Genomic DNA, 22,921 nt, shown 5'->3' with positions numbered 1-22,921 from the left:
CACGGGGAAAATATTTGTGGGCAAAATATTTGCTTGCCATAGTGACTGCATGATCTTTGCCTGTGTTAAAATGACACAGAACTATGCACACACTTCATCCTAATGTCACCTTCCTGATTTTGATGTTGTACTGTAGCCACCGGGCGGAAGAGACACAAGGATCTCTCCGTACTATTTTTACAACTTTCTAGGAATCTATAACTATTTCAAAATAAAAGCTTAAAAAGGAAAATATGTACACGTGGCAGTCCATTCTTCCAAAAAAAAGTACATTCCCTACACTTTTTTCAAGATTTTATGATGCCCAATTTCTCACACGAATAGCTTCTCTCTTTCCGACAGTTGACGAAACCAAATTATTTATGTGCCAGAAGGTTACTGCTTGTTTATTGTTTCTCTTAATTAATAATGGAGTAAATAATGCTATAAATGTTTTACTTGCCATGTCTTTAATAACTAATTTACAGTTGCTAATGGGTGTCAAAAGATCAAGGACACCAAAATCATGATTTAATCAGAAACCTCATTTAACACATTAGTTGCACCCTCAGTATTGACCTCACAGGCACTTTTGCTGGAGCTGCTGACAAGAAAACAAAATGTGACTAATTTTCTACTTTCCTCTGTTTAAAAAATGAATTAATGAATATAAATATGTACCAACTTGATATCTTAACAGCTTCCATAACACTTATTTCGGAAACTCTATGCCTGAATAATTGGGCCATTGATTACTTCTGAAGCATAAATTAAGCCCACCAAATCAATCTTATTTGGACTTCAAAATTACAATAAAAAGGTTTCCAGATGACTTTTGGTTTACTTATTTCAAATTATTTCCTTTGATAAGTCTTTCTTTTTTGAAAAGACTTATGTATTAAATTGTTAGACTCTGTCATTCTTTAAGTACTAATAACAGCACATCCAAATACATCTCACATTCTGCTTTCATAATTTACTAACAAAGTTAAGATGCATGTAGGAATATTTTATTTTACTTTTTTATGCTTATTATTTATTTTGAGAGAGGGAGAGAGTGTGTGTACATGAGCAGGGGAGGGGCAAAGAGAGAGGAGAGAGAATCCCAAGCAGGCTCCACATTGCAAATGTGGAGCCCCATGCGGGGCTCAATCCCACAAACCACGAGATCATGACCTGAGCTGAAATCAAGTGTCAGAAGCTTAACCGACTGAGCAGCACAGGTGCCTCAACATGTAGGAATATTTTAAAGAAGTCTATTGGAGTCTATTGGAATTATTAGTGGCATTCTGTTTTTTAAGAGCGGGAAAAGTCATAAAAAGGAAATCTCTTCTGAAAAGAACAAATACATGTTCACAATTCCTGATCTGCAGTTCTGAAATCCTCCAAACAAAACAATGACAAATATATGTATCTCCTCACCTTTACTGGGGCGCCTGGGTGACTCAGTTGGTTAAGCGTCTGACTCCTGATTTTGGCTCAGAGCATGAGCTCACGGTGCGTCAGGCTCTGCGCTAACATCTCAGAGTCTGCGTGGGTTTCTCTTTCCCTCTCTCTCAGCCTCTCTCTCTCTCTCTCTCTCTCTCTCTCTGTGTCTCTCATAATCAATTAATAAACTTAAAAAAATATTCTCACCTTTACTGCAGAAATGTAAATGTGGGGGTGCCTGGGTGGCTCAGTCAGCTAAGCATCTGACTTCACTCAGGTCATGATCTCACAGTTTGTGGGTTCGAGGCCCACATCAGGTTCTGTGCTGACAGCTCACAGCCTGGAGCCTGCTTCAGATTCTGTGTCTCCCTCTCTCTCTGCCCCTCCCCTGCTGGTGCTCTCTCTCTCTCTCTTCTGAAATAAATAAAATAAAAACATAAAAAAATGTTTTTAAGGAAATGTAAATGTGTATGTGCTCGGGATGCTGGCCCTGGAAGAAGTATCCTACAATATATGGTGTATGTACTATATTCCCTTTACAAAATCTTAAAATTTCTGATTTAAGAGAAATATCTGGCCTCAAGGGTTTGGGACGAGAATCACAGACCTGTCTTAGAAAAGTCTAGGACAGATTATAGGATAGAAACAAAGTATAGGATAAAAAAGGATAGAGGGATGCCTGCGTGACTCAGGGAGTTAAGCATTGCCCACTCTTGATTTTGGCTCAGGTCATGATCTCACAGTTGTGCGATCAAGCCCTCCACACCCAGTGTTGAGCCTTCTTAAGATTCTCTCTCTTACTCTTCCTCTGTCCCTCCCGATTATCATGCCCACACTCTCTCTCTCAAAAACTAATGAAATAACTAACTAAATAAATAAAAGTATAGGATAGATATTTATATGGCATGAAAATATGCCAGATATATATCTGGCAAATGAGTCCAGGAGTACAGATATTTCGTGATATGAAATCTGAAAAAAGAGTCAGATAATTACCAGGCTGACCTCCGTTTAATTAGTAAGAAAACTAGGTGGGTGGGGGGCATTCAGCAACTTGCCCAAGGTTGCTCAGCTACAGCTGGAACCCCGGGCAGTCTGGCTTTAGAAATCATTCTTTTGAAGCACAAAAATTATGTTACTGAAGACTAATTTTGAATGGTTCCACTGTCGCAGCAGAGTGGGATGCAGTCTCTAAGTTAAAAGCACAAGGATTTGTGGAAGTTCATGCCCTTATAGGCAAAACTCTAGGCTCCAAGAAAGTGTCAGGCTGCCTCATACATAACATTGGAGGATCCTGTTCATTGGGCACCATGAACAGCCCCAAAGAAAAAACTATGGGTGCTCTTACACCGTGGATTTCATCTGTCCAATGGTAGCCTTCCACACTGAACTTTCAAGCAGCTAATCAGTGCTTCTTTTTTAAAGAGCAGAAAATTCAGGATCACCAGACATTTAAGGAAAATGCCAAACATGAAACAGATCAAAATAATCCATAAAAAGGAACCTAAACAGGACGGAAGAAATGCAAAGTGTAGAAGAGAACATTTCAAAAAATTATACATCATTGTACACCATTCTTATAAGAGGAGCCAATAGATAATACATGAAAATAAAGGGGCGCCTGGGTGCTCAAGTTGGTTGAGCATCTATTTGTACCTTCAGAGATTAGAAGAAACTATATCCATGAAAGGAAAACAAGGCATTATACAATAAGGGGGTGGGTGCAATGGACGATAAGATAGAGCATCCAGAAATTAAAAATATGACACCTGAAAATTCAATGAAACTTTGGAAGGTAAAGCCAATGAAGTTCCCCAGAAAGTAGTTCAAGAAAACAGAGATCAGAAAACTTAAAGAAGTTATCCTGGAAGTTATTTCAGAAAAAGCTTCCAGAAAGAGAAACACATAAAATGGTGGAACGGAAATCATCCATTTATGGAACAATTTTAAGAACTGAAGAATGAGTCTCCAGACATGAAAAATCCTAAGGGACTGGAAAAATAATTTATAAAAAAATCCAAGCACATTATGCAACTTCAGAATACTAGTGAAAAGAAAATGCTAACAACTTCTGATAACTGTTTGAAAATTTTCTTAAGAATTTGGGGGTGGGGGCTAATAGCAACACACATATGGAAAGATGGGAACTCATGGAAATTCCATAAACAAAGTAAGTATAAGATGAAAGTTACCAATGTACCTTGCTTGACTCAGCAGTAAGCAATGTCATGGTAAATGTCAATACTGATGACTGATTTAACCATGGATAAAGTTTGTCTGTGGGATCGAAATTCCCAAATACTTCTAAGAGGAGCCAATAGATAATCCATAAAAATAAAGGGGCGCCTAGGTGGCTCAAGTCCGTTGAGCGTCTGACTACTGATTTCGGCTCAGGTCATGAAATCACAGTTCGTGGGTTCAAGGCCCTCATCTGGCTCTGTACTGACATGTTGGAGCCTGCTTGGGATTCTCTCTCTCTCTCTCTCTCTCTCTCTCTCTCTGCCCCTCCCCCACTTGTGCATGCTCTCTCTCTCCTTTCTCTCAAATGAATAAACATTTAAAAAAAATAAAGGAATGTAACTGTATTAATGAGAAATAAGATGAAAGGTACTAAAACAATGTTTGAAAGAGTTGAAATGGTTACTTCTGGGGAGTTACCCAAATTAGAAAGTGAAATTTTTCTTTATTGTCCCATGTCTATACATCGTTTTTTGTTTAAAGTCTATTTATTTATTTTGAGAGAGACAGAGACAGTGCAGAGAGAGAGAGAGAGAGAGAGAGAGAGAGAGAGAGAGAGAATCCCAATTAGGTTCCATGCTCTCGGTGCAGAGCCCTACGTAAGCCTCGAACTCAGGAAATTGTGAGATTATGACCTGAGCCAAAATGACAATCCGGACGCTTAACTGAGCCACCCAGGCACCAATCCCATATGTTTAAAATAAATCTTTAGATATACATTCAAAATTTTGAAATATAAAAATATAATTTTCTCCTTGCAATCATCTGTCAATACTGGTATTCTGCGAATATTTGCCTTTTCACTTGTAGTATTAAGTTAACCATGTACCATGAACATTTCACCCCAACCCATGTGGACCTCTTCACCTTTTTAAGTCACTATATAGGATTCATTCTCTGGTGTATTACATTTTTTTTCTTTTTGTAATTTTCTTGATATGGATATTAAGGTGCTTCTGATATTTTGTTATTAGCAACAACACATTGAGAAATACCCTTGTTACATTATTTGTGCCCACACATGCTGTATTTCTTCAGAAATCATTGCTAGAAATGATGCTGCCTGTTGAAAATTTACCTTTTCACAAAGATTTCCCCATTACTTTCCAAAATGTGGACAAATGTAGACTCTGACAAATCATACTGTGTGCACATAATGATAATGGTGATTTTTTCATGCGGTATTTTTCCCTTCTATGATTTTGTTGTGAGAGATAAAAGCCTTCCAGAGAAAAACATAACGTTAAAGAACAAAGGTGTCGCATTGTTTCCAAATTTAATGAGAATATTGTTTGTCGTAACTGTTTTCTGAATAATTTTTTAAAACTGTTTGGTTTGGGGGCACCTGGGTGGCTCAGTCAGTTGAGCGTCCAACTTCAGCTCAGGTCATGATCTCACAGTTCGTGGGTTCGAGCCCCGCATTGGGCTCTGGGCTGACAGCTCAGAGCCTGGAGCCTGCTTTGGATTCTGTGTCTCCCTCTCTCTCTCTGCCCCTCCCCAGCTCATGCTCTCTTTCGCTCTGTCTCAAAAATAAATAAATAAACTTAAAAAGAAAAGTTTGGTTTGGTTTTCTCTGTTTTGTTAAGAAAAAAAAAAAATCCCAGTTCTACTTTGTGAAGAGTTTTAATAAAGATAAACGTTAAATTTTCTTTAATATTTTGGTATTTATCAAATTGTTTTCAGTAAATGTGTACTCAGACAATAGGTAAATCCTTTGCTGCTTAAGTACACAGCAGAATGTTTTTTTAATTATTGTTTTCGAGAGCATATCTGGATAATTGTGTTTCGTATAAATATATGGATTTTTAAAACCAGAATCTGAATGATAGTTTCACTGTACTGAAAGAGGATTCCCTGACGGCTTATAACGTTTTCCTATCTATTGAAATACACAAGACTACTCACTTGACTGATTCAGGGAATTATCTTTTTTTTTTTTTTTTAACATTATCCTTAAGAAGATTTGTAAAGGAGCATTAGTCACATAGTCATGGAGCTGTATTTGAAAGACTTTTGAGCCTTTTCAACAAATGTACTTTTGTTTTTCTTTTTTAGGGGCACCGCAATTGCTGGCATCGTGTTTGGAATTGTATTCATCATGGGGGTCATTGCGGGGATTGCCATATGTATCTGCATGTGCATGAAAAACAACCGTGGGACCCGGGTGGGCGTCATCAGGACCACCCACATCAATGCCATCTCCTCCTACCCTGGTAAGCACAATCGCTTACTCCTTCTGAAGGAAGAGTCAGATTTGTTAGTTATGCTCTATGCCTTGGAGAGAGGAAACATTGAAGAGGTCACCACAATCATCTCCAAGAAGGTAGGGCATTTCTAAATTAACGTAGATTGAAGCTCTAACTTTCAATGGAGATTAATTAGGTCCAAGTAAGAAAATCTACCTCACATCTGAAGGTATTCGTATTTTTAATGCCTGTCTCATTGACTGCAATTCCCAATCAGCCGGAGTTAAGAGAATTAGACAATTCACGCCCACTGTGTCTACCAGGCAGAGTTCTGACAAATAATTCTAGAGAAAGTGTAAGTGACATGTCTTAACAAACTGGCATCTGACCTAGTAGGTATGTATGTCTTAAGGAAAAGTATTAACTAAAGTTTTTACGTGTCCTCTTTATGCAAGGAAAACCCTCTTAACATAATAGCAAACTTCTCACCAAAGAAAATTCTCAGCAAAGGTAATACATTAATAATTTGACAGGTATTTGACAAGAATCTGCTAGAAGTTCTACATATAAACATATTGAATACATATGACTCTATAACCAAAGAATCCATTTTACATTAGGTGATTACACAGTAGAGTTTTCTAAGTCAGTCTATATATGTACATTTTGACATATAAAAAGGAGTCAAGTTTTAAATGTAATACATTCTTAAAAAGATAATTTCCCATCCACTGTATGTTCTTTCTCAGCTCCTTTATTTATTTTTATTTTTTTAATGTTTGTTTTATTATTTTTGGGACAGAGAGAGACAAAGCATGAGCAGGGGAGGGGCAGAGAGAGAGGGAGACACAGAATCTGAAGCAGGCTCCAGGCTTTGAGCTTTCAGAACAAAGCCCGACGCAGGGCTCGAACCCACGGAGTGTGAGATCATGACCTGAGCTGAAGTCGGACGCTTAACCAACTGAGCCACCCAGGCGCCCTCTCAGCTCCTTTAGAAAAGAGGGTACCTCGGGGCACCCTCTCCAGAGGAACAGTCAAAGCCAGGGGTTCCTCATTTTAGCCAAAGTAAATGGCAAATTCCTGACTGGGGGCTAGAAGGTAATGCATGAACTGGCTCCTCTTTTTATTTGTCTGACGTCATTTCGTTCTCCACTCCCTCTTGCCACTCTGGCTCTAGTCACACTCTTCCTTGAACACAGAAACATGCTCCGTGTGCTCTGTGAACACAACAGGGCACACTCCCATCTTAGGGCTTTGCCTAGAACATGGACTCCCGCACTCAATTCAACTCTTTGCTCAAAAATCACCTCCTGACTGAGGGCTGCTCTGCCCACTCCATTTAAGAGTGTATTGTGTCCCTCCCCATTGTGTCCTTGTTCTACCCAGTTTTTTTTTCCCCCAGAGTACTTTTAATCTTCTAAGATACCATATAGTTTATCTCATTGTTATATTTACTGTTTATTGTCCATCCCCTCCTTCTAGAATATTAGCTCCACGAAGAAGAAATCATTGTCTATTCTGTTCACCACTCGATCCCAAGTATAATACCGGGACTGGCACATAATGGCCATTTAAACAGATGTAGTTGAACAAGAGAGGAACACCACTCATGACAAGATCTGATGTAGTTATAGGGGCGCCTAGGTGGCGCAGTCGGTTAAGCGTCTGACTTCAGCCAGGTCACGATCTCGCGGTCCGTGAGTTCGAGCCCCGTGTCAGGCTCTGGGCTGATGGCTCGGAGCCTGGAGCCTGTTTCCGATTCTGTGTCTCCCTCTCTCTCTGCCCCTCCCCCGTTCATGCTCTGTCTCTCTCTGTCCCAAAAAAAAACCAAAAAAAACAAAAAAAAAAAACCAAAAAAAAAAAAAAAAAAAAAAACGTGGGGGAAAAAAAAATTAAAAAAAAAAGATCTGATGTAGTTATATACAAAAACCTAGAGAATTTACTTTAAATTCCACCCTGGAATATGTAGCTTTTACTCACACAAAAGCAATTCACAATGTGGATTCTTTCCAACCTAGTAAAAATTTTGATGGGATTAGTGTAATGATGTTAGAACTCGAGGAAAGGGGAGAAAAGGGGGGGGTTGTTTTTTATTCTTCACATCTCCCTGTTTTTACCTGGTCAGCCCATAACTCAAGAGAACAGAGAGGAGTCAGAGAGAGACATTAACTAGAAAGAAGACAAGGAGAAGCCCTCTGTAGATAATATTCCAGATACACTTTAAAAAAAAAAATTCTTAATGTTTATTTATCTTTGAGAGAGAGAGAGAGAGAGAGAGAGAGAGAGAGAGAGAGAGAGAGAGAAAGTGGGGTAGGGTCAGAGAGAGAGGGAGACATAGGATCCGAAGCAGGCTCCAGGCTCCGATCTCTCAGCACAGAGCCCGACGTGGGGCTCAAACTCAGGAACTGGGAGATCATGACCTGAGCCAAAGTTGGACACTCAACCAAACTGAGCAGCGCAGGAGCCCCCAGATACACTTTTGCTTGACCAAAAAAAGCTTAAATTAAACATTAAACATTTTAAAACATTAAAAAATATTTTGGGGGGCACCTGGGTGGCTCAGTCAGTTAAGCATCCGACTTCGGCTCAGGTCATATCTCGTGGTCTGTGAGTTCGAGCCCCGCATCAGGCTCCGTGCTGACAGCTCGGAGCCTGGAGCCTGCTTCAGATTCTGTGTCTCCTTCTCTCCCTGCCCCTTCCCCACTTGTTCTCTCTCTCTATCAAAAATAAATAAATGTAAAAAAATTTTTTTTAATATTTTTTATAAAAGTAGAATGTAAAATACAAAATATTTGAATGTGAGGGCTTATGTTTTCTCGGGTTTGAAGTTTCTATTTCATGCATGGATACATGTTTTTGAATGGCATCATATATTCTGGCAGATCACGACAGCATGTTGCATTTTCAGTAAATGCATTGTTCTGGGAACCGAATACCGTGAGAAACATAATAAACCTTATGGTGGAAGCATTTTTACTGCAAAAAGGCTAGGTCTTCACAGACATAATGTGCTTGATCACTTCTCATTTCCTTCACAAAGTAACTAATTAAGCTTTTACTTAAGAGATAGGAAAACACACAGAGTAGTATTGAATGCTTTTCAAAATCTTTCATCTGTAGACATATTACATATTTTTCCTCACAGTAATTAAATAACCTTGTGATAAATGAGGCAACCACCCAATTTATTGTATAGTCCTACAGCCTGCGGGCCACATGCATGAGTAGAAAATAATTTGGCCAAGGTCATCTTATTCCTTGCTGAAAGGGCTCAGTGAGGACACCTGCAGTGAATGCTATTTCTGTGCACTAGAGAGATTACTGAGAAAAGGTAGTCTGCTACCCCCGATACTTTGTTGGACAATGAACTTCCAAAATAGTTTTTGTTCCTGCCATGTTGGGTAGAGTGAACAGTGTCCAGTTTAATTACAATTATTTGTCAAGTCTTATAACTTCCACTACCTTCCAGAACTTCATTGTGAGCAAAGGAAAGTGATCGTGCTAACCCTGTTTTTAAAAATAGGTTTGGATGATACACACTTGAAAGAAAAGAATACAGAAAGACCACAACAGAAGGCTTTGCAAAGATATAAAAATCAACAAAAGGAAAGCAAGGAATTTCAATGCTATCAAGAAATCTGAGATCTGAAGTATATTGTTGAGTCCCCTGCTGATTGCCTAATAGATGATAGATAGATAGATAGATAGATAGATAGATAGATAGATAGACAGACTGATTTGGGTAAACAGTGGAAAAGGAGGGGGAAGTTCTTGCAAACAGAAAAATGACAAAGGATACATGTAGAAAGGGGTTGTGGAATTGGAAAAAATCATCATTTTTAAAACCATCATAAGAAAAGTTTGGGGGTGCTTGTGTGGCTCAGTAGATTAGGCAGCCAACTCTTGGTTTCGGCTCAGGTCATAGTCTCATGGTTCGTGGGTTTGAGTCCCACATTGGCTCTGCAATGACAGTGTGGAGCCTGCTTGGGATTCTCTCTCTTCCCCTCTGTCTCTGCCCCTCCATGCTCCTCTCTCCCTCTCTCAAAATAAACAAATAAACCTTAAAAAAAAAATGTTTGGGACAAGAGTCATTAATGATGCTGAATCTGGGGGAAGAGGCTGCAGGGGGGCAGGACATTTGCAAGTATCTGCTCCCAAGTTTGCTGCTAGTTATAAGGGGAAAGATAGAAACCAGACAGTAGAGAAATCAAACAACATCTTGACCAGCCAGTAAAGTCACCAAAAAAGGACAGATGGACATCTTGCACCTTTGGGTATTAGTTACTCTGAAGATGACACAATTGTATATGTGTAGGATTCTGTTGAAAGTTTACAGCTTGAATCTAAGCATGAAAAAAAAAAATCTGACAAAGCCAAGTTGAGAAGCATTCTATAAAATAACTGACTTATGGTCTTTAAAATCTCCTGGAAATATTTCATTAAGAAATCAAAACTCTAGGGTGTCTGGCAGGTTTAGTCGATTAAATTTCGGCTCAGGTCATGATCTCACGGTTTGTGAGTTCAAGCCCCGCATCAAGCTCTGCACTGACAGTGCAGAGCCTGCTTGGGATACTTTCTCTCCCTCTCTCTGCCCTTCCCCTGCTCATGCTCTCTCTTTCTCAAAATAAATAAATAAAGCTTTTAAAGAATTTTAAAAAACTCAAAACTCTAGGGGCACCTGAGTGACTTAGCTGTTTAAGCGGCCAACTCTTGATTTCAGCTCAGGTCATGATCTCACAGTTCATGAGATGAAGGCTTGTGTCCAGTCCTGTGCTGAGTGGAACCTGCTCTCTCCCCTCTCCCTTTGTCCCTCCCATGCCGTCTCTCTCTTTTAAAGTAATTAAACATTCAAAAAAAGAAATCAAAAATCTATTTGCATCATTGAATTCACAAATGAGGGTAACCTTATTAGTATTTGCACTGAACACACAAAGACTTTCATATACTTATCAAAGGATTTGGTGATAGGAGGATAGTATCTTCTGATTGTGCCTATATTCTTACAGAAATTAGAAACAAGTCTTGTTCTGAAAGTGGGTTGAGGAGATGTTTATAGTTAAGGAATCTCAGAGGGGCAGGGAAATACCTAAAGAAATACATAATTTCCAAGCAATGCCAAGGGTTTCCACACTTAAGAATATAGTCATTCCTTGAAAGTGAAATCAGTTGTTTTAATTGTTCATTTTTCTCTAGCCACTTTAAGCTCCTAGGTACCAGTCTGGGAGAGCCAAAATGTTGAATTTAATCAAGATTGGAGATTTATCAGGCAATGGGGAGAAAAAGAGATAAGAAAGTTGATAAATGCACAGAAATAATTTTACTGATGGATGATAAATCTAAGCTTAATAAAGAAAGATAGGAAGACAGGAAAGAGGTGACATCAGTTTAAAAATTTTTTTTTTTAACGTTTACTTATTTTTTTTGGGACAGAGAGAGACAGAGCATGAATGGGGGAGGGGCAGAGAGAGAGGGAGACACAGAATCAGAAACAGACTCCAGGCTCTGAGCCATCAGCCCAGAGCCCGACGCGGGGCTCGAACTCACGGAGCGCGAGATCGTGACCTGGCTGAAGTCGGACGCTTAACCGACTGCGCCACCCAGGTGCCCCCAGTTTAAATTAACTTTTTTAAATGTCATCAGTGAAACTGGAAATCTAGGTGAAGTTCAAGATATGTTGGCATGCGCATTCTAGAAAGGTAAAGAGTCGCGGTCAGATTTACATACGTACCATTCCGTTATTGGTTACAGCAAGGGTGAGAAAAAGATTTTTGCAGGCAAAAAAGTTCAAGTGTTAAAAATACTGTTTAACACTTCATGAAGTGGACAGTCTTCATGCAGAAAGCTGCAAAATAGGTGGAAGGAAGGGAGCTTTTAGAGGATAAAAAAATAAAGAACAAAGAAGAGAAAAATAGGAAATATCTGATTGGCTGCCGCATAAACCTTGTTTGGAGTGAGAAGGAACAGGAAGTAAGTATAGAGCCCAGAGTTGGCTTGGGGTTTGGGGATTAGCTGACTGGATCTACTAAGTTCCAGGTCAAGTGGAGCTTCGTAGGGACATGACGGTTATCTAAGCTTTGGTTTGCTGCCATAGCACCCTGGGCAGAAGTAAGCTCCATCTTGGGGCTAGAAATTACTTCAACACATGAATGTTGAAATCATCAACAATGCTAATAGAAGTCATGATGTGGAGAAAGATAATGGGCCGGATGCTAAATCTTCAATGGATGAGAGTCTAGAGCAGAGCAGACCACAGATATTGATAACGAGGAGGAGTAGAAAGTAGTATAATCTTACAGTGTGTGCTACAAAAGAGCCCAGGTTTTTAAAGAGGGCACATAAGCCACGTTTGAAAAATGGCTATGAGAATCCCAGAAGACACCCAGTGCACCTGCTGACCCTATAGGACGTAGGATACGGGAGAAAAAGAAGACCTCTGATTTAATACTGCTGTAGAGGAAGCTGCCCTCTCAGGACAAATCTGACTTGAATGAAAACAGAAAGTGAATGTTCACTTCCTGAGATAATTATCTCCTGTATTCTTCCTTCTTCTCAAAAGCTCAAAAACCCCTCTATTTTTCTCACTCTCAGCAGATCTCATTTCTCTGGAAAACAGGCACAATTAGAAGAAGACTTCCTCATATTCTGAGCTAGAGTAAAGTATAAAGGGATGAAAAGGTGAGGATACAAAGGGCTTTTCTGACGACAGACTTTGTGGTCTACTGAGTACAGTGAAAGGGGGTGGGGAAAGTTTAGACAATTAATTAAATTCATGCGCAAAGCCTTCCAGAGTTAGAGGTCTACAATGAAGGATGCTCTAGTAGCTTGTCTAGTAGCTTGTTTCTCTGGTAACAGAGAAATGTAAAACATAACTGGACTAGGTCTTGATGTCATCTGAGGGGAAGGGGAATGACAGCTTCTAATAATATCATCTTTTTGGGAAGCGCATCTTAGGCCACTATTGAGAAAAAGTGGGCAGGACTGGGTCTGTGTGGTGGGGATGGAAGCAGTGGAGAGGTCCTGCTGGGAGCTCTGTGGGCTTCTGCTCTGAGTACGGTTCAGGCAAATTGTGAGTAGTGGGATTTGGGAGGCGATGGAGGAGAAGATTTTCTCCTAGCAATAATATTAGGAGTTATCTTTAAAAATAAGTTGTGAGCTGGAGCCCTGGGTGGCTCAGTCAGTTAGGCAGCCAACTTCAGCTCAGGTCACGATCTTGTGATTCGTGAGTTTGAGCCCTGCATCGGCCTTTGTGATAACAGCTCAGAGCCTGGAGCCTGATTCAGATTCTGTCTCTCTCTCTCTATCTGCTCTCCTTCTCTCTCTCTCTCTCTCTCTCTCAAAAATAAATAAGCATTTTTAAAAAATTAAAAATAAGTTGTGAGCGAAAGCTAAAGTATATTAAAAGATAAATTGAGGCATATTAAAACTTTTAAGAGTTTATCTGAGCAAAAATTGATTTGAATCAGACAGCACCAACCAGAAGTTGTTAGGAGTACCCTGCCTTATATAGAGAAAGTGTGGAAGTGAAGAAATGCTCGGCTACAGCTTAAATCCTAGTTGGCTCTTTGTAACTGGTTGCCTTAGTGTTTTGATTTTGTAACTTTGAAGCATTTACAGGCTTACATCTTGGTTTGCTTACCGTGACAGTGGAGTCACCTCAGTGTAATGGGCTCCTTGTTTAATTAATATTACAGGTGGTAATCATATTGCAATATATAAACATGTCAAATCAACATTTTGTACATCTCAAACTTACATGATGCTATATGTCAATTTATCTAGTAAGAAAATCTTTTTTGAAACATGTTAAAAAAAAGTCATGAGATTCACCTGGCCTACCAGATATTAAAACCATTTAAAATCAATAATAACTAAATGGGATATTAGTACAAAAATATATGCCTTGTTCATTGGAATAGAACAAATAGATTAAAATTTCACAAACAAAAGGAGAGACAACAAAGCAATGTGAAAAATGAGGATTAAGAAGGCACGTAGATAATTTGGCTTAGCCAAAAATTTTAAATTTAGAAAAAAATAAACTTTGATGCAAATATACACCAAATAAAATAATACATAAATTTAAATGGAAAACCTCAGGAATAGTTTGGTTACGTATCAGATATCTGAAAGAGGAGATAAATGTCTAAGTTTAGAAACAACACAGAAGAGATAAAAAAGATGAAGCATATATTTTAAGTACAAGTTTTCAACTGTGGTATGTCAAGTAAAAAAATATAAGTAATCATTTTGACAGTTATTTTTAGAAAAATACCTAGAAAAGATACACACTTCTGTATATTTGTTCATATCATATTATGTTAATTATATCTTGATTCGAATTAAGATCCCACTTTTTAAATTACCAACCTAAAACAAACTAAAAATCACCCAATATAAACTACAAACAGCAAACAAGTTGTAGAACAATGTGAAATCTAGCTACTACCAAAGAAATGTAAAATAAAGAGCTGTTGTTTTTACCATTAAATTACCAAAGTGTTAAGTGATAGCCAGTTAGTTGATTCTTGGAATTTTATTTTAACAAACTAAATCAAAATAATAATACCAAAAAAACCTATGTGTAGAAAGAAAGTCATCACTCCATTATTTATAATAATAAAAAATTGTTAAGTTCAAAATAACTGAAGAGTCAGAATAATATGCAGACATTAACAATAAAGTTTATGAAGAATATGTAGTAGAATGAAAAAGACCATGTTATAATACAAAGTAAAAAAATCATATACCCATTTTACATGACTACAAGGATATAAAAACCATAAATGACTAGAAGAGATTATATAAAGATAGTTGTTAAATCATGGCGACAAAATTATGGATGATTTTCCTGCTTCCAATTTTTTAAAAATAATGTTGTATATGTTTTGGTAACACTGTGTATCTTCCCCTTTACGTTTGCTTTAGAGATGTTGGCCTGAGTGGATGAAAAGCATTATGTTTCTTCTATGAATTACATAATGTCTGTAAATTTTATAATATTGTAGAAAACTATAATGACATTAAGGATAAACAGCATAGGTGCACCTGGGTGGCTCAGTTGGTTAAGCATCTGACTTTAACTGAGGTCATGATCTCGCGATCGGTGAGTCCAGCACTGCATCGGGCTCCATGTTGGCAATGTGGAGCCTGCTTGGATCTCTCACTCTCTTCTCTCTCTCTGCCCCTCCCCTGCTTCTCCCCATGGTTTCTCTTTCTCTCAAAATAAAATAGATAAATTTAAATTTTAAAAAAGGATAAATGGCATATTTTCCCTACTTAAATCATAGAATTGGAATATTGATTATGAAAGAATTTCAAAGGCACCATCCCTCCAGCTGCATCCATACATCTTTGAAAGATGATTTGACCTTTAAGAACAAAGCCTCTTAGAGTTAGTCAGGAATTTTCTAGAATTGATACCTTAAAAAGTTTACTTCCTAGTGAAACCTTATTATCGCAAGAAGGAAAGATTATCACAGTCCACAGTTATACAAGTCTTATTTCAAAATATCTTCCAGTAGCTGGTGCTATAAAAGATGTGCCATATTTATTTCATGATGGATAGTCCTCAAAATATTGCTCTTCTGCATTATGTTATCACTTTATCAAAATTCAAAGGCTGTATGAGTAGAAAGCTATATGGCTCTAATCATATCTTAAATTTTCATGTTCAACATGCAGCTGTATAAACCATAGGGAATCTCACTGAAATGTCCTCTAGCCGTTTTAATGCAGATGGCAAAACATAAACACTTTGTTACATAAATAGACACTGTCACGGCTTCATGACAGAGAATGATGCAGAGTCAATCTGTAGAATCATTCTACGTGTGCTCCTCAAGTGGGAGGCAGGGAAACCTTCCGTATAAAAACAGCTTAGAACCACATGCTTATAAGAAAGAGTTCAATGGGTATCCAGCTGTAATTTCCTGTTTTACATGGAGCCTGCATTTCTTGGCTTGGACGAAGTATATTATAAATCTCTTTGTCTCAGTCTTCCTAGATATAATGAAGCAAAGGAGTGGGTGTAATACAGCGGGAGTGTGTGCTTTGAGTCCACAGGAGTTGTTCCATTTTGTTATAGAAAACAAAGCTTGTGATAGCCTCCAAATGTTTAATTAAAGCAGGCTTAGAGAAGCTGTATACAGCTGCGTCCTCTGCCATGAGGCCTTGGCCTGTAGAGCCCACTAGACACTGGCAAAGCCTTTGCTCGGTAGAGCAGTCCTCAGAGGACATCCTGCCCAGTTCTGTGTCTCCATTTTCCTCTTTTCTCAGGTGACTCAATCCTGTGTCCTCACATCCCTGAGTACAGGCAGATCAGTAAGTGGTTCAAGTCATCAAGCTCTTGGTAAAGCAAGCCAAGTTAAAGGGATCCAGAAGAAACATTGTTCGTGTTGCATACAGGGTGAAGCCCTATGTTTGTGCACGCATATTAATCAGAACACTATCGTAATCTTATTGGTAAGAGCACAATTTAGAAGACTTTTTTTAAAGATTTTATTTCTAAGTAATCTCTGCACCCAACATGGTGCTCGAATCCACCACCTGAAGATCAAAAGTCACATGCTCCACCAACTGAGCCAGCCAGGTGACCCTGGAAGATATTTTAGAAATAAGTTTATTGAAATGTTGCTTGTTCTTTTCTTCCATTGTAACGTTTAAAAGGCTTGGCCATTTTTTGCATCATTATGACAGTAGTCCTGTGATTTAGGCTACATTCATAGTAAGCAATTAAGGCATGTCAATTTCCAATTAGAATCATGATCGTGATGATAATTCAACTACTGCCAAATCATCAGAGGGGTTGCTCAGATGTTGCAGAATGATTGGTTCTTGAAGACATAGAGTACATAAGGGGTGCTTCTCTTCCAACCCTCGACATGGGATTGGCACACTACAAAATAGACATCCATACAGAGTCGTGATAAAGTGTATTAAATATGATTTAAAACACACTGACATATATTAACAATAAAAAATTAAGAAAATTTTTCAAATAATACTTTGAAAACGAAATTCTTCATTCCTATTCACAAACGTGCTTGCCTAAAGGGAGAAAAACCCTCACTTTTTTTCTTATTCCTATAATGGTTCCATGACCTTCTGAGTTGCAGGAGCTCAATAAAGGGTGCCCAATACCTGGACACCTTCTTTCACTCTCCATCTCTTTCTTCACCTACCCAGTCATCAAGTAAGCACTCAGCTGCTCAAGATCTCTTCTGATTTTTTCACTCAATGCCATGACTCCCTTACACTCTTTCACATATGCTATTACATCATTTCTCCTTTCCTTCTGCCCACTTCAATCCATACGGCTGAGACAATCACCTTCCCAAAGCATATTTACCAGCATATTAATATATATATCTGTTGTGCCTGGGTGGCTCCATCAGTTGAGCGTCCAACTTCGGCTCAGGTCATGATCTCACGGTTTGTGAGTTCGAGCCCCACGTCAGGTTCTATGCTGACAGCTCAGAGCCTGGAGCCTGCTTCAGATTCTGTGTCTCCCTCCCTCTCTCTGCCCCTCCCCCACTTGTGCTCTGTCTCTCTCTGTCTCTCAAAAATAAATAAATGTAAAAAAAATTTTAAATATATATCTATATATCTATCTATCTATATCTATCTATCTATATATCTATATCTATCTATCTATCTATCTATCTATCTATATATATATATATCTGGTAAATGCACATCACACACTCCTTATGTGATATTCAGAGCCCTCCATGATGATGCTACAATCGGATTCCTCAACACTTTTTCCCATTTCCACCCTCCACGTACTTTTTGCTTTCAACAAAAGTGTTCTTCTGCTTCTGTGCTTTTGCTCAGTCTTGAATTAGCCCCTAGTCTTTAATTTATCTGCCCTTTCACATATTTCCAAGAAACTTCCCTAAGCAGCCAATTCTAAACATTTTGGCCAATGGCGCCATTTTTTATAGCACCTACCCTTTCATATACATGCATCTTCAACCAAATAAAACTAAGATTTTTTTCAGACAAAAATGATGTCACCTCCCAAAGTGCTCAGTCCAATGGCTGAAACATAGTAGACACTTAAGTATTTGCTAAATGTCTGACGCCCTTTACCTTTTCTTTTTCAGTGGCACCACCACCCTATAGTTATGACCATGAGATGGAATACTGTGCCGACTTGCCGCCTCCCTACTCTCCGACCCCACAGGCTTCCGCGCAGCGTTCTCCACCCCCTCCTTATCCTGGAAATTCAAGAAAACAGTCCTTCTCCCAGAACAGAATATGTGCCAATCAGAGATCTTGCTTGGAATAAAAGGCTTGCTCTAAGGAATACATTTTTGGGTGAAACAATATGTCGAGTGGAATGTCCAGGCTAAGAAACACTGAGTTTTTATCCTTCTCTGAGCTGACCCCATCTGACGTACTGTTCGATTTGATGGTATCATATTTGAAGAGATGTACCAGTCAATGTAAGCACATTCAGAGAAGAGTAACAAGATAGACAAAACATCTGAAAATCATGTTGCTTAAGGAAATTGCAATACTGATCCTGGAAAAGAGAAGAATTAGGAAAGACAGGAGGACAGCCTGGACTACCTAAGGAGACAACTATATTCTGCGTTGCTTTAAAAGTTGGAACAAGAATTATTCATTCTTTCATTCATCAATAAATACTATTCAAGTGCCTAAGAGCTCACTCTGTGTCTTCCACTGTTTGTGAAGCACTGGATGGAAGCTACAGGAACTTTGGTTTCTGGATGAGAACAAGGAACTTTGGTTTCAGTATAAGAAAGAGGAGTTGGAGCTTCCTTATTCACTAGATTGTTTTTTGAAGTTCTCTATTACCAAGACTTCAAACAGAATCTGTCTATCTGATAGAGACATGCTGTAGAAAGGACAGCTAAATCAAATGGTAGATGGATCCACTGGGCCCCAAACATTCTGTTCATGTTTTAGGTAAGTGTGAAGTAAGTCTCTATGCCTCCAAGAATTAAAACAACTGGAAGAGTTGAATCTTCTCTATTTAGTTTGACAGCTAAAACAAGATCAAAGGGACTCAACAGCTGCTTAAAGCCAAGTGCTAGCTACTGCTATCTAAAAATCATGTGACTTTAAGTAGTGTTTTATTATGAAAAAGGTTATTCCACTGTGGGGGGGGGGGGGGACCGTATTGAGTTCCACAAGCAACAAATACTTCTCTTCAGATTAAGAGATTAGAAGCCAAATATTCCCATGGGATTTTACATCAAGGAGTAGACTCGTAGAACTTGACAAAAAAGATATACAACAATTTACAGAAAGAAGAGAGGAAAATAGAATTTGGATTCTGTTCTGTGGAATTCCATTCATATGTAGCTTAGTCAAATTTGTTTCCCTTTTCTTTTGTAATACTTTAAAAACCTACTCCCTTGAAAAAGTTATACAGTTAATAGAAAGGTTACGATAGTGACACCAAACGGTTGCCTTTTGCCAAAATCCAAATGTTACGAAGTGCCTACCTTCAACTATAAAAGTTTTTACTAAATAATTCTAATGTGCCATATTTTGCTGCAAGTAACCTTAGCATTTATATTTTTATGTGGGTCCTTTCATGTTTTTAAAATTTACATTGACAAAATATTGGGGGAGAGTGATGTCACCAAGATGGTGACCTACATCATTGCTGAATTTGCCCCCCCTCACAAGAAGAACAAGTAACAACTATCCAAAACAAGACACCACTGAGAGAATCCTAGAACACAGGAGTGAGGCTGAAGCACCCTCCTGAACTTCAGAGACCAAGACAGACTATAGTAGAGGGGTAAGAGAAGTGACTACATGTTGACTGCATTGCCCCTCCCTCAGGACAGTGCAGCACCATGGGAAGAGATGTCTCCTGAGCCTCCAGTTCCTCCAGTGGAAAAGAGAACCCAAAGGAGGACAACTAACTGCCCCCCCCCCCCGCCCCAGGATGGTGGATCACTCTGTGGCAACCCCTACTCTGATCTCATACCACTGGAATTGCAGGGCTCAGCCACTGTAAATATAACTGTGACACAGAATGAGGAGGAGCTTGCAACAAACAGCCCATGGATGTTGGCAGACCAAGTTCATACTGGCGGTGCCCAAATAGTAATCTCAACCAGGGGCTTTGCTCATCTGTAGAGCCAAGTTGGGACACACTCTGATCAGGGAACCCAGAGGTGTGCAGATCTGCCTTATTCACATCCTCAAACAAGAAGTTCGCCAGCCCTACAGCCCAGTTTTCTCACACCCAGGAAGGGTACTGAGTCACAGCCCCACCAACTGTGGAGATTGCCTTCAGCCCCATCTGACCAGAAGGGCTAGAGACAATTCCTGGAAGCTACGTGACCGAGTGACACTTGAGCTGAAAGAAGAGCAGACAGAGGTGATAGTTTGCAGAGCCAATGGCCTCATTTGGCCAGGGAACTTGTGGTGTGGGTCTGCTTGAGTTAAGGCAACAAAGAGCTTTAGTGGTTTTAGAGCTGCTCCTCTTCTTGCATCCAGGCAGGGAATCTAATTCATAGCCTTGCTTATTGCTGAAGACAGCCTGCAGCCTATCTGAGCAGGGAACTTAACCAGAGCACACAGGAAGCTGCATAGCCCATCTAACAGCCCTACATACTGTGGGACTCGAAGAGAGTGCAGCCCTTGGTTTCCTCCATCTGCACAGCATCACCTGACAAGGGAATTCAGTGGACACTCAGGCCTGATTTGTGCCCCAAACAATGATTTGTATGGGTCCTGAGCCCTGGCTGCTGCCCTGCCAGAGCAGAGAAGCAGGTAAGATAGCTCCATCTACTACTGAATATAGACCCAGTCCCAAACATCTAGTAAGTCTGAGCAGAGAATAAGACAACTGAGGACCCCATCCTATAGCTTCATATGGATAGGGAACCAAGCCAGCAATCATATCCAAGTATTTTCAGCCAGTGGTAAACACACTCCATCCCTCTCTTCAGTGTCTGAATAGATGCCTTGCCCAAAGAAGTCCATAATAGCAGGTCCCACCTGCCCAAAGGCATTCCCACAGACACACCCACCTAAAATGAGCTGACTACTGAAGAGCTATCTCTGCCAAAACAAACCTGTAAAGTCTGGAAAAGGAGGTTAATTACTCAAATGCTCAGAGCTGCCTGGGTGGCTCAGTCAGCTAAGTGTCTGACTTCAGCTCAAGTCATGGTCTCACAGTTTGCGGGCTCAAGCCTCACGTCAGGCTCTGTGCTGATAGCAAAGCGCCTAGAACCTGCTTCAGATTCTGTGTCTCCCTTTCTCTCTGCCCCTCTCCAACTCTCTCTCTCTCTCTCAAAAATAAGTAAACATTAAAAAAATTTTTTTAATTACTCAAATGCTCAGATACCTATGCAAGAAATTAAGGCTCATGAAAAATCAGGTAAATACGTCACCACCAAAGGAAACAAATTAAGCCCCAGTGACTGACCCTAATGAAATGGAAATCTATAAACTATCAGACAAAAAATTCAGAATAATACTCCTAAGGAAGTTTAGTGAATGACGTGAAAGCAGAGACAGACAACTAAACAAAATTAGGAAAACAATGCAGGAACAAAAAGAGTTTGACAAAGAAATAGCAACCAGCAAAAAATAAAAACAAAAACAGAAATCCTGCAGTTAAAAGATACAATAAGTGAACTGAAGAATTCAATAGAGAGTTTCAAAAGTAGACCTAAACATGCAGAGAAACAAATCAGCAACCTGAAGGATAGGGCATTGGAAATTACCCAGTCAAAGGAGAAAAAAGAAATTAAAACGGCAAAGAAAACCCTATGGAAATTAAAGGATAATGAAAACCAACAATATTTGCATCATAAGAATTCCAAAGGAATAAAAGGAGAAAGGGACAGAGAGTCTACTTAGAGCAAAAATGGTTGAAAACTTACTGAACTTGGGGAGATAAATGGATATCTAGATCCATGAGGCCCAAAGGATCCCAAATAGGTTGAACCTAAGGGTATAGGGCTACTCTAAGAGACATTATAATTATATTGCCAAAAATAAAAGGCAAACAACAACAACATTTAATAGCACCAGGAGAAAAGAGAACTTACATACAAGGAACCCCCCATATGACTATTGGTAAATTTCTCAACAGAAACTCTTCAGGCCAGGAGAAAATGGGGTGACATACAAAATACTAAAAGAAAATAACTGTCAACAAAAATTCTATACCCAGAAAAGCTGTCCTTCAAAAATGAAGGAGGGATAAAGATTGTCCTGAACAAACAAAAGCTGAGGGGGGTTCATTACAACCAGACCTATCTTGCAAGAAATGCTAAAGGGAGTTCTTTAACTCCCCTTATAATTAACACAAAAATAAAAACACAAAAAGGTAGCATGAATCTCACTGACAATGGCAAATATATAGTCACAATTGGATTATGCAATATGGTAATAGTGATACACCATTCACAACTCTAGTTTAAAAATATTTTTTAAGAATGTAGCAAAAATAACCATAAATACAATAACCTGTTGTTATTTGCACCATATAAAAAAACCATAAATTGTAACAACAATAATCTAAAATGTGAGAGGCAGAGGGGAGCCTAGGAGGCTCAGTTGGTTAAGCATCTGACTTTGGCTCAGGTTATGATCTCACGGCTGGTGAGTTCGAGCCCTGCATTGGGCTCTGTGCTGGCCGCTTGAAGCCTGGAGCCTGCTTAAGATTCTGTGTCTCCCTCTCTCTCTGCCCCTCCCTTGCTCGTGCTGTCTCTCTCAAAAATAAATAAACATTAAAATGTGAGGGGCCGAAATAAAAATGTAAAGTATAAAAATTCTATTTAAGTTATTAATAGGTTTAATATAGGTTTAAAATAGTGTTATAAGTTAAGATATATTATGCATGCCTCATGGTAACCACAAGGGAAAATCTTGTAGTAATAACACAAGAGAACACAATAAATGAGTCAAACTATATTGATACAAAAAAAAAAAATCAAACACACACACAAAAAAGACAGCAAGATAGGAAACAAGGAACAATGGATCTACAAAAGAATGAGAAAAAAATTAGCAAAATGGCAATAGTAAGCCCTTACCTATAAATAATTACAATAAATGTAAATGGATTATATTCTTCAATCAAAAGA

The 22,921-nt window shown here is 39.0% G+C and overlaps 2 protein-coding genes across 5 annotated transcripts in view; one reads left to right on the top strand and one right to left on the bottom strand.

Annotated features, from left to right (window-relative positions):
* CYYR1 (cysteine and tyrosine rich 1) overlaps nt 1–22,772 on the top strand; it is a 108,683-nt gene extending 85,911 nt beyond the window's left edge. The window contains exons 3-4 of the mRNA XM_025913489.2: nt 5,701–5,858; nt 17,939–22,772. Coding sequence (XP_025769274.2) covers nt 5,701–5,858; nt 17,939–18,123 — 343 coding nt within the window. The 3' untranslated portion in view covers nt 18,124–22,772. The remainder of the gene's footprint in view (nt 1–5,700; nt 5,859–17,938) is intronic.
* Nucleotides 1–22,921, bottom strand: part of LOC112850414 (uncharacterized) — a 327,008-nt gene that overhangs the window by 79,268 nt on the left and 224,819 nt on the right. The gene's annotated exons all lie outside the window — the stretch shown is intronic.

Source organism: Puma concolor, chromosome C2, assembly GCF_028749965.1.
Source record: "Puma concolor isolate L17-30 chromosome C2, mPumCon1.1.hap2, whole genome shotgun sequence".
Taxonomy (NCBI): Eukaryota; Metazoa; Chordata; class Mammalia; order Carnivora; family Felidae; genus Puma; species Puma concolor.
The sequence above is the reverse complement of the archived record's forward strand: the minus strand, read 5'-3'. Positions and strand labels throughout refer to the sequence as shown.